Source organism: Salvelinus namaycush, chromosome 22 (genome assembly GCF_016432855.1).
Source record: "Salvelinus namaycush isolate Seneca chromosome 22, SaNama_1.0, whole genome shotgun sequence".
In the NCBI taxonomy this organism is placed as follows: Eukaryota; Metazoa; Chordata; class Actinopteri; order Salmoniformes; family Salmonidae; genus Salvelinus; species Salvelinus namaycush.
This window is the reverse complement of record NC_052328.1, coordinates 18,381,068-18,399,159: the sequence shown is the minus strand read 5'-3', so window position 1 is coordinate 18,399,159 and position 18,092 is coordinate 18,381,068. Positions and strand designations below refer to the sequence as shown.

At 43.7% G+C, this 18,092-nt stretch overlaps 1 protein-coding gene across 1 annotated transcript in view; it reads right to left on the bottom strand.

Moving 5' to 3' along the window:
- Positions 1-11,432: 11,432 nt before the first annotated feature.
- ccdc85a (coiled-coil domain containing 85A) overlaps positions 11,433-18,092 on the bottom strand; it is a 41,456-nt gene continuing 34,796 nt past the window's right edge. Inside the window, exon 3 of the mRNA XM_038960174.1 lies at positions 11,433-11,482. Within this exon, the coding sequence (XP_038816102.1) occupies positions 11,433-11,482 (50 nt within the window). The remainder of the gene's footprint in view (positions 11,483-18,092) is intronic.

Here is an 18,092-nt window from a genome sequence, read left to right as displayed (position 1 = left end):
CTACTTACTACTTTTTAGCTACTTTGCAACTACTTAGCATGTTAGCTAACCCTTCCCCTAACCATAACCCTTTTAGCTAACCCTTCACCTAACCTTAAGCCTTCAGCTAACACTTCCCCTAACCTTAACCCTTTAACCTAACTCTTAACCCTAACCCCCAACCCCTAGCCTAGCTAACTTTAGCCAGCTAGACAACACTAGCCACCTAGTCACCAAGCTAACGTTAGCCACAACAAATTAGAATTCATAAAATATAATACATTTTACATACAGTACCAGTCAATAAGTTTGGACACACCAACTAATTCAAGGGGTTTTCTTTATTTGTACTATTTTCTACATTGTAGAATAATACAACGTAGAATCATGTAGTAACCAAACAAATCAAAATATATTTAAGATTCTGAAAAGTAACCACACTTTGCCTTGATGACAGCTTTGCGAACTCTTGGCATTCTCTCAAGAAGCTTCACCTGGAACGCTTTTCCAAGAGTCTTGAAGGAGTTCCTACAAATGCTGAGCACTTGTTGCCTGCTTTTCCTTCACTCTGCGGCCAACTCATCCCAAACATCTCAATTGGGTTGAGGTCGGGTGATTGTGGATGCCAGGTCATCTGATGCAGCACTCCATCACTCTCCTTATTGGCCAAATAGCCCTTACACAGCCTGGAGGTGTGTTGGGTCAGTGTCCTTTTGAAAAACAAATGATAGTCCCACTAAGCCCAAACCAGATGGGATGCTGTATCACTGCAGAATGCTCTGGTAGCCATGCTGGTTAAGTGTGCTTTGAATCCTAAATAAATCACAGACAGTGTCACCAGCAAAGCACCATCACACCTCCTCCTCCATGCTTCACGGTAGAAACCACACATGCGCAGATAATCCGTTCTGCTACTCTGCGTCTCAGAAAGACACGGCGGTTAGAACCAAAAATCTAAAATTTGGACTCATCAAACCAAAGGACAGATTTCCACTGATCCAATGTCAATTGCTCGTGTTTCTTTCCCCAAGCAAGTCTCTTCTTCTTATTGGTATCTTTTAATAGTGGTTTCTTTGCAGCAATTTGACCATGAAGGCCTGATTCACTCAGTCTCCTCTGAACAGTTGATGTTCAGATGTGTCTGTTATTTGAACTCTGTGAAACATTTATTTGGGCTGCAGTTTCTGAGGTTGGTAACTCTAATGAACTTATCCTCTGCAGCAGAGATAACTCTGGGTCTTCCTTTCCTGTGGCAGTCCTCATGAGAGCCAGTTTCATAATAGCGCTTTATGGTTCTTGCGACCGCACTTTCAAAGTTATTGAAATTGACTGACCTTTATGTCTTAAAGTAATGATGGACTGTCATTTATCTTTGCTTATTTGAGCTGTTCTTGCCATAATATGGACCAGACCTTTTACCAAATAGGGCTATCTTCTGTATACCAACTCTACCTTGTCACAACACGACTGATTGACTAAACGCATTAAGAAGAAAATAAATTCCACAAATTAACTTTCAACAAGGCACAAGTTAATTGAAATGCATTCCAGGTGACTAACTCATGAAGCTGGTTGAGAGAATGTCAAGAGTGTGCAAAGCTGTCATCAAGGCAAAAGGTGGTTACTTTGAAGAATCTCAAATATAAAATATATTTTGATTTGTTTAACACTTTTTTGGTTACTACTTGATTCCATATGTGTTATTTCATAGTGTTGATGTCTTCACTATTATTCTACAATGTAGAAAATAGTCAAAATAAAGAAAAACCCTGGAATGAGTAGGTTTGTCCAAACTTTTGACTGTACTATATATATAAATATAAAATATTATATATTATTTATTTTTTTAATGGTATTCTGATTTTTGAAGAGCCCTAAAGGAAATATTACCATGATTATTCAACCAACCAACCCCAAAGCTGCAAAATTAACCAAATTAATTGCAGTAGAAGCCATCTGTAATGTTTCATAAAACAAATTAATGAATGAGTCCATTGAGGGTACTTGTGTACAAAGAACATGTTTTTGGTTACTACATGATTCTATATGTGTCATTTCATAGTTTTGACATCTTCACTATTATTGTCTTGCCTTGATCTGTTTCACCTGTCCATGTGATTGTCTCCACCCCCTCCAGGTGTCACTTATTTTCCCCAGTGTATTTATCCCTGTGTTTCCTCTCTCTCTGTGCCAGTTTGTCTTGTATGTTTCCAAGTCAACCAGCATTTTTCCCGTTCTCCTGCTTTTTGCATTCTCCTTTTTCTAGTCCTCCCGGTTTTGATCCTTGCCTGTTTCTGGACTTTGTACCCACCTGCCTGACCATTCTGCCTGCCTTGACCACAAGCCTGTCTGCCACTTTGTACTTCCTGGACTCTGATCTGGTTTTGACCTTTTTGCCTGTCCCTTTGGATTAATAAACATTGTAAGACTCCAACCATATCCTCCTGTGTCTGCATTTGGGTCTCGCCTTGTGCCTTGATAATTATTCTACAATGTAGACAATTGTAAAAATAAAGAAAACCCCTGAAATGAGTAGGTGGGTCCAAAACTTTTGACTGGTACTGTATTCGTCATATATCATAAATTTAGCAAGTTCGCAACATATTGTACGTTTTGCAAATTCCGTAACATTATTTGAAATGGATGATAGACATCCACAAATTAATACATACCATACTAAACGTAACATATGATACTAAATGGAGCATCTCGGATTTACATACAGAATAATATGAAATATTTTGAGAGCAGGTTGCAGCTATGCACCCAAGATGAACTGAAGTCTTATCAGAAACGTGTTTCATAGTTTTCTCGCCTTTCATTTCCTTAAAACCGGTCAAGCTGATGACATTTGGACATTTTGCACAGGACCAATCTTTCCACTGTTTTGGAGTTATTGCGTTTTATCCCCGGTCCCTAAAAGAAACAGACAACTTTACCAGTGTTAACTGCATTCATTCTATAAATGTAAGACATTATTCTGGTGAGCACTACTTTATTTAGTCTTCTAGGGCAACAACTTATGACAGAAGAGAAGCTGCATGAGAAAAATATCAACGCAACATGTAAAGTGTTGGTCTCATCATGAGCTGATTTAAAAGACCCCCCCCTCCCCAAAAAAAACATTTTACATCCCTGTTAGTGAGCATTTCTTCTTTTCCAAGATAATCCATCCACCTGACAGGAGTGGCATATCAAGATTCTGATTAAACAGCATGATCATTACACAAGTGCACCTTGTGCCGTGGACAAACGGCTACTCTAAAATGTGCAGTTTTGTCACACAACACAATGCCACAGATGTCTCAAGTTTTGAGGGAGCGTGCAATTGGCATGCTGACTACAGGAATGTTCACCAGAGCTGTTGCCAGATAATTTAATGTTAATTTCTCTACCATAAGACACCTTCAATGTCGTTTTAGGGAATTTGACAGTACGTCCAACTGGCCTCACAACTGCAAACCACGTGTATGGCGAGCGGTTTGCTGATGTCAACGTTATGAACAGAGTGCCCCATGGTGGTGGTGGGGTTATGTAATGGGAAAGCATAAGCTACGGACAACGAACACAATTGCATTTTATCGATGGCAATTTTAATGCACAGAGATACCGTGTAGACATCCTGAGGCCCATTGTCACGCCCATTGTTTTTAAGGTACAGTATCTGTGACCAACAGATGCATATCTGTATTCCCAGTCATGTGAAATCCATAGATTAGGGCCTAATGAATTTATTTCCATTGACTGATTTCCTTATTTGAACTGTAACTCAGTAAAATCTTTGAAATTGTTGCATTTATATTTTTGTTCAATATACCTATATTTGACTAACAAATGGCCTATTAAAAAAAATGTGGCCAGTAGGCTATACGGTCCAGTACGGAGTATCAGCAAAATCAATTATTATGAAATTACTATGGTGGATGGAACTGCGCAGGTAGCCTACTTTTTGAAGTAATTTGTTTGACAATCAGATGAAAACATCATCACACCACACCCATTATATGTAAAATTGGACTTGCGGAGACCGCAAAAAACAACAGTAAACAGGGTAAGATGTTTACAAGGCACAGTATCCGGTCTAAGATCAGCATATCCCAGGCATCTTATACAGGTTTCTCATAACCGGGATACAAGCTTTTTCGGATGATTGTAAACAGGATATTGTCACAACTTCCACCGAAGTCGGCCCCTCTCCTTGTTCGGGTGGTGTTCGGCGGTCGATGTCACCGGCTTTCTAGTCACCACCGATCCATGTTTCATTTTCGTTTTGTTTTGTCTGTATTACACACACCTGGTTTCAATTCCCATATCATGTTCCTTATTTAACCCTCTGGCATACCTTTCTGTTCTGTCTGTGATTGTTGGTGTCTTAGTGGTTGTTGTAGGTGTTAGTTTGTATGTATTTTCCTTATTGGAATATTGCTTGTTTGTTTTATTGAGTAAACTCAGTTGTTTTACTCTAAACTGTGTCCTGCGCCTGACTCCGCTACATCTCTGCACCCAATCGCTGACAGAATCACGGAACACTCAAATGGAGTCAGCAGGTGCAGCCAGCCCTTCTCTCCCAGTAGAGGAGCGAGTCCAGCAGCACGCGACTATGTTACAAAGTCTCGGGACAGCCATGGATCGCGTGCTGCAAACAATGGACAGATGGGAGAGAGGAGGCTTTCCTGTAAATCCTACATTCACCTCCGCCCGCACCTCAACCTACACCGATGTCCACCCCTCCTTTGTCAGGACCCAGTGGGATTCGGCTCTCGCTCCCGGGAGCGTATGACGGAACAGCTGCCGGGTGCCAGGGGTTCCTACTCCAGCTGGAGCTCTACCTGACAGCTGTTCAGCCGGCCCCTCCGGGACGCGAGAGAGTGAGCGCCCTCATCTCCTGCCTGACTGTAAAAGCCCTGGAGTGGGCCAACGCCATCTGGGGAAGGGAAGGCCCGACTCTGGATGACTACGAGGACTTCTCTTGCCGCTTCCGGGCAGTTTTTGATCATCCACCTGACGGGCGGGAGAGCGATTGTTCCATCTGAGACAGGGGATGAGGAGCGCTCAAGAGTTCGCACTGGACTTCAGAACTCTGGCCGCTGGTGCGGGATGGAATGAGCGGGCCCTGATCGACCACTACAGGTGTAGTTTACGAGAGGACGTTTGTAGGGAGCTAGCCTGCAGGGACACCACTCTCAACCTGGACCAGCTGGTGGACTTGTCTATCCGGCTGGATAACCTGTTGGCCTCCCGCGGACGTCCGGATCGGGGTCCGTCCGTTCCATTTCCCAGCACCTTGGATCCAACACCGATGGAGTTGGGAGGGGCTGCTATGAGGGGGGCCGGAAGGGGGACCATTCCCTGCACCAGCTGTGGCCGCAGAGGGCACACTGCTGGTCGGTGCTGGGGTGGTCCTCCAGGAAGTCGAGGTAGCAGGCGGAGCACTGGTGGGTCATCCCAGGTGAGTAGGCACACAACTCACCCAGAGTCCCCTGTTGCACACATGTGGTTACCTATAGAATTTCCTGAGTTTCCCCGCATTCCCAGCATAAGACGCTAGTAGATTCAGGCGCAGCTGGGAACTTTATTGACCGCTCCTTGGCACATAGATTAGGGATCCCTATTGTTCCTGTTGATGTTCCCTTCCCTGTACATGCCTTAGATAGTCGTCCTTTGGGATCGGGGCTAATTAGGGAGGTCACAGCTCCCATTACTATGATAACGCAGGGGGGTCACGAGGAGAGAACTACGGTGGAAAGTCCAAACCAGATTTCCACCATGCACATTCCCTCCGAATATGCCGATTTGGCACTCGCCTTCTGTAAAAATAAGGCGACTCAATTACCACCCCATCGACAGGGGGATTGTGCGATAAATCTCCAGGTAGGCGTTGCACTTCCCAGGAGTCACGTGTATCCTCTGTCACAGGAGGAGACGGCGGCTATGGAAACATATGTTGCCGAATCTCTGGGACAGGGATACATTCGGCCTTCCACTTCACCTGTCTCCTCGAGTTTATTTTTTGTGAAGAAGAAGGATGGAGGTTTACGCCCGTGTATTGACTATCGAGGTTTAAATCAGATTACGGTAAAATACAGTTACCCGCTACCTCTCATCGCCAGTATGACAGAGTCTTTGCACGGGGCGCGCTTCTTCACAAAATTGGTCCTCAGGAGCGCTTACAACCTGGTGCGTATCCGGGGAGGGGATGAGTGGAAGACGGCATTTAGTACCACTTCTGGGCACTATGAGTACCTAGTCATGCCGTATGGGTTAATGAATGCTCCATCAGTCTTCCAATCCTTTGTGGATGAGATTTTCGGGGACCTGCACGGGCAGGGTGTAGTAGTGTATATAGATGACATTCTAATATATTCCACTACCCGCGCCGAGCATGTCTCCCTTGTGCGCAGGGTGCTTGGTCGACTGTTGGAGCATGACCTATACGTCAAGGTGGAGAAATGTCTGTTCTTCCAACAGTCCGTCTCCTTCCTAGGGTACCGCTTTTCAGCGTCAGGGGTGGAGATGGAAAATGACCGCGTTTCAGCCGTGCATAATTGGCCGACTCCAACCACGGTAAAGGAGGTGCAGCGGTTCTTAGGGTTTGCCAACTACTACCGGAGGTTTATCCGGGGCTTTGGTCAGGTAGCGGCTCCCATTACCTCCTTGCTGAAGGGGGGACCGGTGCGACTGCAGTGGTCAGCTGGGGCGGACAGGGCTTTTGGTCACCTGAAGACTCTGTTTACCTCGGCTCCCGTGCTGGCTCATCCTGATCCCTCCTTGGCATTCATAGTAGAGGTGGACGCGTCCGAGGCTGGGATAGGAGCTGTGCTGTCTCAGCGCTCGGGTACGCCACCGAAGCCAAACTATGATGTGGGGGACCGGGAGCTGTTGGCTGTTGTCAAGGCTCTGAAGGCGTGGAGGCATTGGCTTGAGGGAGCTAAACACCCTTTCCTCATTTGGACTGACCACCGCAATCTGGAGTACATCCGGGTGGCGAGGAGAATGAACCCTCGCCAGGCAAGGTGGGCCATGTTTTTCACCCGCTTTGTTTTCACCCTATCCTACAAACCAGGTTCCCAGAACGTTAAGGCAGACGCACTGTCCCGGCTGTATGATACAGAGGAGCGGTCCACGGATCCCACTCCCATAATTCCAGCTTCTCGCCTGGTGGCACCGGTGGTATGGGAGGTGGACGCGGACATCGAGCGGGCGTCACGTGCAGAGCCCACTCCCCCTGAGTGTCCAGCTGGGCGTCTGTATGTTCCGTTTGATGTCCGCGATCGTTTGATCTGTTGGGCTCACACGTCACCCTCCTCTGGACATCCTGGCATCGGTCGGACGGTGCGCTGCCTTGCTGGGAAGTACTGGTGGCCCACTTTAGCTAAGGACGTGAGGGTTTATGTTTCCTCCTGTTCGGTATGCGCACAGTGCAAGGCACCTAGACATCTGCCCAGAGGGAAATTACAACCCCTTCCCATTCCACAACGACCGTGGTCACACCTATCGGTGACGGATCTTCCACCGTCGCGGGGTAACACCACGATCCTGGTCGTTGTGGATCGGTTTTCTAAGTCCTGCCATCTCCTTCCTTTGCCTGGTCTCCCTACGGCTCTACAGACTGCAGAGGCCCTGTTCACCCACGTATTCCGGCACTACGGGGTGCCTGAGGACATAGTTTCTGATCGGGGTTCCCAATTCACGTCTAGAGTCTGGAGGGCGTTTATGGAACGCCTGGGGGTCTCGGTCAGCCTTACCTCAGGTTTCCACCCCGAGAGTAACGGGCAGGTGGAGAGAGTCAACCAGGATGTGGGTAGGTTTCTGCGGTCCTATTGCCAGGACCGGCCGGGGGAGTGGGCGGTTTACATCCCCTAGGCGGAGATGGCCCAAAACTCCCTCCGCCACTCCTCTTCCAACCTATCACCGTTTCAGTGTGTGCTGGGTTATCAGCCGGTCCTGGCACCATGGCATCAGAGCCAGATCGAGGCTCCTGCGGTGGATGAATGGTTTCGGCACTCGGAGGAGACATGGAACGCTGCCCATGTGCGGCTACAACGGGCCGTCAGGAGGCAAAAGGCGAGTGCCGACCGCCACCGCAGTGAGGCTGGATCGGGTCTGGCTCTCGACCCGAAACCTGCCCCTTCACCTGCCCTGCCGGAAGCTGGGTCTGCGGTTTGTTGGGCCATTTAAAGTCCTGAGGAGACTGAACGAGATTTGTTATAGGATACAACTTCCCCCTGATTATCGTATTAACCCCTCGTTCCATGTGTCTCTTCCTCCGCCCCCTCTGGACATCGAGGGGGTCCCGGCGTATACCGTACGAGCCATCATGGACTCAAGGCGTTGGGCGAGGGGCCTTCAGTACCTCGTGGAGTGGGAGGGGTACGGCCCGGAGGAGAGATGCTGGGTACCAGTGGAGGACATCCTAGATCCTTCATTGCTACAGGAGTTTCACCGTCTCCACCCGGATCGCCCTGCGTCCCGTCCTCCGGGTCGTCCCGAGGCCGGTGTCGGCGCGCTGCTGCGCCTGACTCCGCTACATCTCTGCACCCAATCGCTGACAGATATGATGTTTATATGCATCAACTCAAAAACAGAATCCTTGAGTATCCCGAATAATAACGGTGTCACGCCCTGGCCATAGAGAGGTTTTTATTATCTATTTTGGTTAGGCCAGGGTGTGACTAGGGTGGGCATTCTAGTTTCTTTATTTCTATGTTTTATATTTCTTTGTTTTTGGCCAAGTGTGGTTCCCAATCAGAGGTAGCTGTCTATTGATGTCTCTGATTGGGAATCATACTTAGGCAGCCTTTTTTCCCACCTGTGTTTGTGGGTAGTTAGTTTCTGTTTAGTGTCTGCACCTGACAGAACTGTTTCGGTTTTTCACTTTGTTATTTTGTTCAAGTGTTTTTTGAGAAATAAAATATCATGAACACTTACCACGCTGCGCTTTGGTCCATGCCTTCCGACGAGAGACGTTACAAACGGGATATTGGTGTGCATGTAAACGTGGTCAGTGTGACAATGGTGGCCCAGATGGTGATTATATATGGTGTGTTTGGCAATTTCAGATGGTCACAACCATATTGATCAGGCCGCACCTTGCTACATCCACCAAACAGGAGAAAACATACCTCAAATGCTGTTGAAGACCGTTTTGGGAAAATGTGGTTTCAGTACAAACCGCCACGCAACGTAGCAAACGTTGAACGCACCCCAGGTAGACTTCCAGGTGTAGTGTGTCACATAACTGACGGAGAGAGACAATAGAGGCAAAGAAAAAGCTGCTTTACTCAATCCCTAGTGAGAACTACTGATTTATACACAGACCGTTCCCTACAGGGAACAGGGAATAACAATGAAGGGGAACAATCCATTGCAAATCCAGGACTTTGCAATGTGATTCCCAAGTCCCTAGGCTCTGACATTAGTGTGTGACTGTTATCCTGGATCAAATGTAGGATGTTTAGGACTTGAAAAAACAACGTAGTTCTTCTATAATGAGAAATCCCCAGGGATCTCCATGCATGCAGACACACACACAGACACACACACGTGCAGAATCAGACACACACAGAAAGTCACAGTCACACACACAAGCATACATACCAGGTATCAACGTGCTAGCGAAGGCATGTTGCTAATTAGACAATCCCAGTTCCTACAAATTGTGTTATTTTATTTGAACAATACTGCAGTTATGAAATATAAGCCATCCTCTTCAGCCCTCCCAGCCTACATTGACATTACATGTCAAAGTAAGTACAGGCGGATAGACAGACACAGTGTGTTAAGTAGTCAGGTAGGCTGACACAGAGACACAGCTTGCAGGCAGTAGTGAGGGCAACCCTAGTAGGACCCACTACTGGTGCATTGCAGTGAGAACTCAGACAATCACAGGAGTAGGTTTGCAGTTCCGCCCTGCTGACAGAGTTAATGTTAATCAGCACACCACTCCCCTCGCCTACCCCACACACAGGTGTGTGTTTGTAAGATAATTGTGTACAATGAAAATAAAACATTTTCCTTTGTGTGATTTCCTTAGTGTGTATGCTTCCTTTGCGAGTGTATGTATGTTGGTTGGGAAAGTGTAGAGATGTATATGTGTTTCTAACTGCGAGGGTGGTTCTTATTAGAATTGATTTGATCTGATGCCATTTGAGTAAATAAATAATGTTAGACCATTTCCCATGGCAGCAACCCAGATGAAAATCTATATATTTACTGTATAATATAGTGTTACGAAAACACACAGACACAAGCTGACTATAGAGAGATATTGATCAGATAAGCCTGTGAATATCATGGAGGTCTCTTCGGTCAAGCGGAATGGTGAGCTTGATCATCATGAGCTTCTATCTGCTGTGTTGTGCCTGGATCGACGAGTTAAGCGCATAATTGCTGAATACCTGTTGCCGTTCCTTCTGCTGGGGTGAAATAGTCATTTTCTTCATCCTTAACATGAATCCATGCACTCCTAAATACAAACACACCTATCGTCAGTGTATGGTGTGTGTGTGGGGCCAAACAGAAGACAAGTCTCTCTGGATTAGGTATTTTACATAAAGACACTTTATTATATTAGACATACATCTCTTGATATGATATTTATAGATATAATAAGACCAGTAGGTCAAAAATAATACTATCATTGTTATATATAGAAAACTAAGCAGATATACACTACTTTTGACTTATCTTAGTTCTGTCACCAAAAATCTAAAAAGTCACAGGGATTAGAGGTTATACGGTACAGTCTGTTAGTAATAAAGTGTGTGTGTGTGTGTGTGTGTGTGTGTGTGTGTGTGTGTGTGTGTGTGTGTGTGTGTGTGTGTGTGTGTGTGTGTGTGTGTGTGTGTGTGTGTGTGTGTGTGTGTGTGTGTGTGTGTGTGTGTGTATAAGTGACCCCTCACAAATCACATGAATTGAGATTAGGATTTTGTTATGTTCTCTCCACAACCATTGTCATATTAGCTGGTGTTTACATTTGTAGATGTATAATAAGAGGCCAATATAATGCAATCTTCTCAGTTGAACTTTGACACAAGGTTTATGTACTGTACTGTAACACTGGTTGGAACTTCACACAAAGCTGAAAGGGGAACACAGTACTGTAATGCATTATGGAGAGCATGTGTTGGTCTGTAAAGGGCCTATGGCCGACAAGTCTTGTTCCTTTCTGTTTCATAGGCTTTTTTATCAAAGGAGGTAGGACTATTTTGTTGGCAACAGAGAGATAAAATTCACTGACAGTAATATTAATTTGGCAACCACACTACCGTGTTTCCTCTATCTGACATTAAGAAAGAGCATGGCTGAAGTGGGAGAGTCGCCCTCATCAAGACACTGTCTTTCAACCTTTATTTTGGTTTTTCTTTCTCTCTTTTTTTCTCTTTCTCTACTGCACCTCTCTCTCTAGTGTTTCTCTCTGTCTCTCCCCCTCTCTCTCTCTTTAGGGGCTCTGGTCACTGCAGCATGTATGATGGAGGCTTGTCGGGGTCAGGAGGCATCAAAGCTGAAAGACAAGAGGGGAAAATGGGTATTACCATTACTGTGTATATAAATGTTTCGTGCAAGTTGCCGTGTGTGTGTGTGTGCGCGCGCGTTAGGGATGGGGGTTTTAAATAATTTCACTATTCATATAGTAATTTCTGTCAGATATCCGGATATTGTAAATAAATGTTATTTTTTTACTTACGTTTTTTAACCTCAGCACTGCTGCTATAGCTAGCTAGGCTAATTCAGGCTACATGCTGCGCTTTTTCCCCAACCCCATTCAGATAAAACAACAGCTTACCTGTTGGTTGCTCGTTGTAGCTTACTCCTTCTCATTGAGAACTTTTAATTCCATAATTTTATTCCATCTTGCATTGCATTAGCGAACTCTCACTCCACTTGCTACACATTGAGCCTCTTTGTCACCTTGATTGGCCAACATCAACAACAAGCTACAGTGCCTATAGAAAGTCTACACCCCATTGAACTTTCTTCACATTTTGCTGCGTTAAACTTAAATCTAAAAAGGGATTATATTCAATTTTTTCCCTACATATCTACACAACCTACTCCACCTTTTCAAAGTTAAAGAAAGCTATATGTCACGTCCTGACCATAGAAAGACTGTATTTTCTATGGTAGAGTAGGTCAGGGCGTGACTAGGGGTGTTTAGTCTAGTTTATTATTTCTATGTGGGGTTCAGGTTAATTTTCCTATGTTGGTGTTTGTGTATGATTCCCAATTAGAGGCAGCTGGTAATCGTTGTCTCTAATTGGGGATCATACTTAAGTTGCATTTTTTCCACCTGTGGGTGATGGGATATTGTTTATGTTTCGTTGCCTGTTCGCACTGAATTGTCGTCACGGTTCGTTTATTCTTTATTTGTTTTTTTGTATTTACTTAAGTTTCACTCATGAAAATATGTGGAACTCAACATACGCTGCACCTTGGTCCAATCATTATTACGAACATTGTGACACTATAAAACATTTTCCAAATTTAGAAAAAATAATACAACTGAAATATCATAATTGGACAAGTCTCCACCCGCCTGGGCTAATACTTGGTGGAAGCACCTTTGGCAGCCATTACAGCTGTGAATCATTTTCATTAAGATTCTACCAACTTTACACAACTCTTAGAGCAACATACAGAGCATTCGGTAAGTATTCAGACCCCTTCCCTTTTTCCACATTTTGTTTCGTTACAGTCTTATTCTAAAATCGATTAATTTAAAAAAAATCCCAATCTACACACAATAACCCATAATGACAAAGCGAAAACAGGTTTTTAGAATTTTTGAAATACCTTATTTACATAAGTATTCAGACTCTTTACTATGAGACTCAAAATTGAGCTCAAGTGCATCCTGTTTCCATAGATCATCCTTGAGATGTGTTTACAACTTGATTGGAGTCCACCTGTGGTAAATGTGTCGAGGCACGGATCTGGGGAAGGGTAACAACACATTTCTGCAGCATTGAAGGTCCCCAAGAACACAGTGGCCTCCATCATTCTTAAATGGAAGAGCACTCCACCAATCAGACCGTTATGGTAGAGTGACCAGATGGAAGCCATGCCAAAAGGTACCTAGAGGACTTTCAGACCATGAGAAAGACTCTCTGGTCTGATGAAACCAAGAAACTCTTTGGCCTGAATGCTAAGCGTCACGTCTGGAGGAAACATGGCACCATCCCTACGGTGAAGCATGGTGGTGGCAGCATCATGCTGTGGGGAAGTTTTTCGGCGGCAGGGACTGGGAGACTAGTCAGGATCGAGGGAAAGATGAACGGAGCAAAGTAAAGAGAGATGCTTTTGGCAAGCTCCTTGGGGCGGCAGGTAGCCTAGTGGTTAGAGCGTTGGGCCAGTAACTGAAAGGTTGGTGGATCGAATAATTGAGCTGACAAGGTAAAAATCTGTTGTTCTGCCCTTGAACAAGGCAGTTAACCCACTGTTCCTAGGCCGTCATTGTAAATAAGAATTTGTTCTTAACTGACTTGCCTGGTTAAATAAAAATAAATAACATAACAATCCTTGATGAAAACCTGCTCAGGACCTCAGACTGGGGCGAAGGTTCACCTTCAGACAGGACAACGACCCTAAGCACAAAGACAAGACAATGCAGGAGTGGCTTTGGAACAGGTCTCTGAATGTCCTTGACTGGCCCAGCCAGACCTCGGACATGAACCCGATTGAACATCTCTGAAGAGACCTGAAAATAGCTGTGCAGCGACGCTCCTCATCAAACCTGACAGAGCTTGAGAAGATCTGCAGAGAATAATGGGAGAAACTCCCCAAATACAGGTGTATTATAGCATTATACCCAAGAAGACTTGAGGCTATAATCGCTGCCAAAGGGACTTCAACAAAGTATTGAGTAGAAGATTTGAATACCAATGTAAATGGGATATTTCCGGTTTTTATTTTTAATACAATTGCAAACATTTCTAAAAACCTAAAAGATTGATGAGGGGGAAAACGATTCAATAAATTTTAGATTAAGGCCAAAATATGGAAAAATTCAAATGGTCTGAATACTTTCTGAATGCACTGTATGTGTGTTTGTTTTTGTGTGTGTGCATGCCTTTGTATGTGCAGTACCAGTCAAAAGTGTGGACACACATACTCATTCTAGGGTTTTTCTTGATTTTGTACTATTTTCTACATTTTCTACATAGTAAAGACATCAAAACTATGAAATAACACACATGGAATAATGTAGTAACCAAAAAAGTGTTAAACAAATCAAAATATATTTTAGATTTTAGATTCTTCAAAGTAGCCACCGTTTGCCTTGATGACAGCTTTGCACTCTTGGCATTCTCTCAACCAGCTAGTTTCCTGGAATGCATTTCAATTAACAGGTGTGTCTTGTTAAAAGTTAACTTGTGGAATTTCTTTCCTTAATGCGTTTGAGCCAATCAGTTGGGTTGTGACAAGGTAGGGTTGGTATACAGAAGATAGCCCTATTTGGTAAAATACCTGGTTCATATAATGGCAAGAACAGCTCAAATAAGCAAAGAGAAATGACAGTCCATCATGGTCAGTCAATCTGGATGAACTTTGAAAGTTTCTTCAAGTGCAGTCGCAAAAACCATCAAGCGTTATGATGAAACTGGCTCTCATGAGGACCACCACAGGAAAGGAAGACCCAGAGTTACCTCTGCTGCAGAGGATAAATTCATTAGAGTTAACTGCACCTCCGATTGCAGCCCAAATAAATGCTTCACAGAGTTCAAGTAACAGACATATCTCAACATCAACTGTTCAGAGGAGACTGTATGAATCAGGCCTTCATGGTCAAATTGCTGCAAAGAAACCACTACTAAAGGACACCAATAAGAAGAAGAGACTTGCTTGGGCCAAGAAACACGAGCAATGGACATTAGACCGGTGGAAATCTGTCCTTTGGTCTGATGAGTCCAAATTTTTGATTTTTGGTTCCAACCGCCATGTCTTTGTGAGACGCAGAGTAGGTGAATGGATGATCTCCGCGTGTGTGGTTACCACCGTGAAGCATGGAGGAGGTGTGATGATGTGGGGGTGCTTTGCTGGTGACACTGACAGTGATTTATTTAGAATTCAAGGCACACTTAACCAGCATGGCTACCACAGCATTCTGCAGCGATACGCCATACCATCTGGTTTGTGCATAGTGGGACTATCATTTGTTTTTCAACAGGACAATGACCAACACACCTCCAGGCTGTGTAAGGACTATTTGACCAAGAAGGAGATGCATCAGATGACCTGGCCTCCACAATCACCTGACCTCAACCCAATTGAGATAGTTTAGGATGAGTTGGACCGCAGAGTGAAGGAAAAGCAGCCAACAAGTACTCGGCATATGTGTGAAGTCCTTCAAGACTGTTGTAAAAGGATTCCAGGTGAAGCTGGTTGAGAGAATGCCAAGAGTGTGCAAAGCTGTCATCAAGGCAAGGGGTGGCTACTTTGAAGAATCTCAAATATAACATATATTTTGATTTGTTTAACACTTTTTTGGTTACTACATGATTCCATATTTGTTATTTCATAGTTTTGATGTCTTTACTATTATTCTACAATGTAGAAAATAGTAAAAATAAAGAAAAACCCTTGAATGAGTAGGTGTGTCCAAACTTTGACTGGTATTGTATGTCTCACCTGTCCCAAATCTTCACACTCCTACAGGTGTTGGTGCAGCAGCCAGCAGATATGAGAGCTGGAAACAACATCAATAAATATGATCAATAATCTATATGACAAGGGACAAGCACAACTTCCTAACAATAAAACCAGAATGGAATAGAATAAAATAAACATATTTAAGATTGAAAATATATTATAGTAGAGTATTGTCGTGTGTCTGTCTTGATTTTCACAGTATATCCAGAGCAGTGTGTGTGTGTGTGTGTGTGTGTGTGTGTGTGTGTGTGTGTGTGTGTGTGTGTGTGTGTGTGTGTGTGTATGTGTGTGTGTGTGTGTGTGTGTGTGTGTGTGTGTGTGTGTGTGTGTGTGTGTGTGTGTTCGTACGTGTGGCCATAGTAGTGAGTCACTGTACTAATTACAGTCATTAGGTGGAAAACAACCCCATAATTCAAGTGTGTTGTAATAAGGAAGCATCACTTAATCTGAGAGGACTGGATCTGCTGGTTTGATTTGCTTATAATGCCCTCTTAATTATTTATGTTTGACACACTGAGGACATCACACACACACCCCAGTTAGCACATAACGTTCTGAGAACCATATGTTTCTTAGAGCTTGGTGAGAGCAAGGTTGTTCTATGGTTATTTTGCATACAACCTTCCCACAAAGTTCTGTGAATGGTGCAGGATACCAAGCTAGCACATAACATGAAACATATGTTTATTAGGTGGGAATTTCGGTGCTTCAGCATAATGAACGTTTCCTACAGGTTTCCTCGTGGTTAAATTTAAAGTAATGTTCTCTTAACGTTCAGAGAACATTAAGAGACAACAATCTTCTGTGGGAATTTCAGTACTTGAGCATAACATTTTCTACAGGTTTCCTCACGGTTCTATTTAAAGTCACAGGACATTAAGAAGACATTCCATAAAAAAATATAAGAAAACAGTAACATTCAAAGAATGTTATTTAAAAACATACATTCCGTTCTCAGCGTCAACAAAACGTTCTCTATGTTGTGTGTTCAGGTGTGTTGGCCGTTCCACTAATTGGCCACACCTGGTTCTTAAAGAGTGCTTATTTTCTTTGAAATTGGGTCAATTTGAATAGACTAAACTGAACAGCTTTGTATGAGTAAAAAAAACATGGCATGCTACTTCCATTCTGGTGGTGCAGTGGACTAATTCCATGGATAGAAAACAGAAGATCATCGTTTTGAATCTCACTGACGCTGTGCCACAATAAATCTATGCTTGGAGTTCAAAACAGTTAATAAAAACTAAACTAGCAGTGTTATTAAAAGTCATATTGAAACATTTTCTCAGAACATTATTTAAGTACCTTAAAATAACCTATAATTTCAGTTCTCAGAACATTAATAAAACCTCCCAGGAAAACATTCAGGGAACCATAGTAAAACATTCTCAGAACCTCCCAGCAACTGAAAAATATTTGTTCCCAGAAAAGGTAAAATGATCATTTCTGTTTTTAGAATGTTTAAAAACTTTCTGTTTTAACGGTCAGGAAACGTATGGCTTCGTTCCCAGATACAATGGGAACCAAAAAATGTACGTTCCCACAACTTCCAAGAAACTGAATGTCTGTCATTCTGCCCCTGAGCAAAGCAGTTAACCCACTGTTCCCCGGGCGCCGAAGACATGGATATCGATTATGGCAGCCCCCGCACCTCTCTGATTGAGGGGTTGGGTTAAATGCGGAAGACACATTTCAGTTGAAGGCATTCAGTTGTACAACTGACTAGATATCCCCCTTTCCCTTTCCCAGTGCAAATGAAAAACATGTTTTTTAAGTTTCAAAGTTACAACAACCTATAGCTAGGTTTTTGTTATTTGGAGTTAATAAATACTTTTTGATTTGGGTCGCAGCATATTATGCATATCTGCTACTGTAGCATAGCAGCAAAGGCTGGACAAATATTATTTATCTCTTTTGTTTTAATATGTTAAAATGCATCCTACTGTATGTACATAAGTGGACATTATCAAGGGCCATATTTTTTCAAATAAAACAATGGCCAGGTTGGGTCGCAGTTGCACATTTTTTTGTAAAAACAAATAGGCTATGTCTGGTCCGTGAATTCTTTGTGTTTTTTCAAGTTTGACACCCCTTGGCTAGACTATCTATTTATGTAACTAGCTATTTATTTAGCAAGTTAAAAACACGGAGCCTAATGTTAGCTAGCTAGCTGCTGGGAGGATGACATGTCATTGGATGAGTGAGTGAGTGACCGACTTTTTCCACTCATATCGTTTTTCTTTGGCTACAGCTAGAGATGCTGCAGGTTCATTTGGTTAGCGAGCAAGAAATGTGAATCACTTTATCCACAGTTAGCATATCTCTTAGTTGTCAATCAAATGTACTTGGCATCGATCAAATGTGCGGGCAGGCAGGCAAGTTCCCATTCAGTTGTTAAAACGTGGAGTTGGGGCAAGCATGCATTTGCAGGCAAGGCGCAGAAGGATGAGCAGGCCACTATTCCC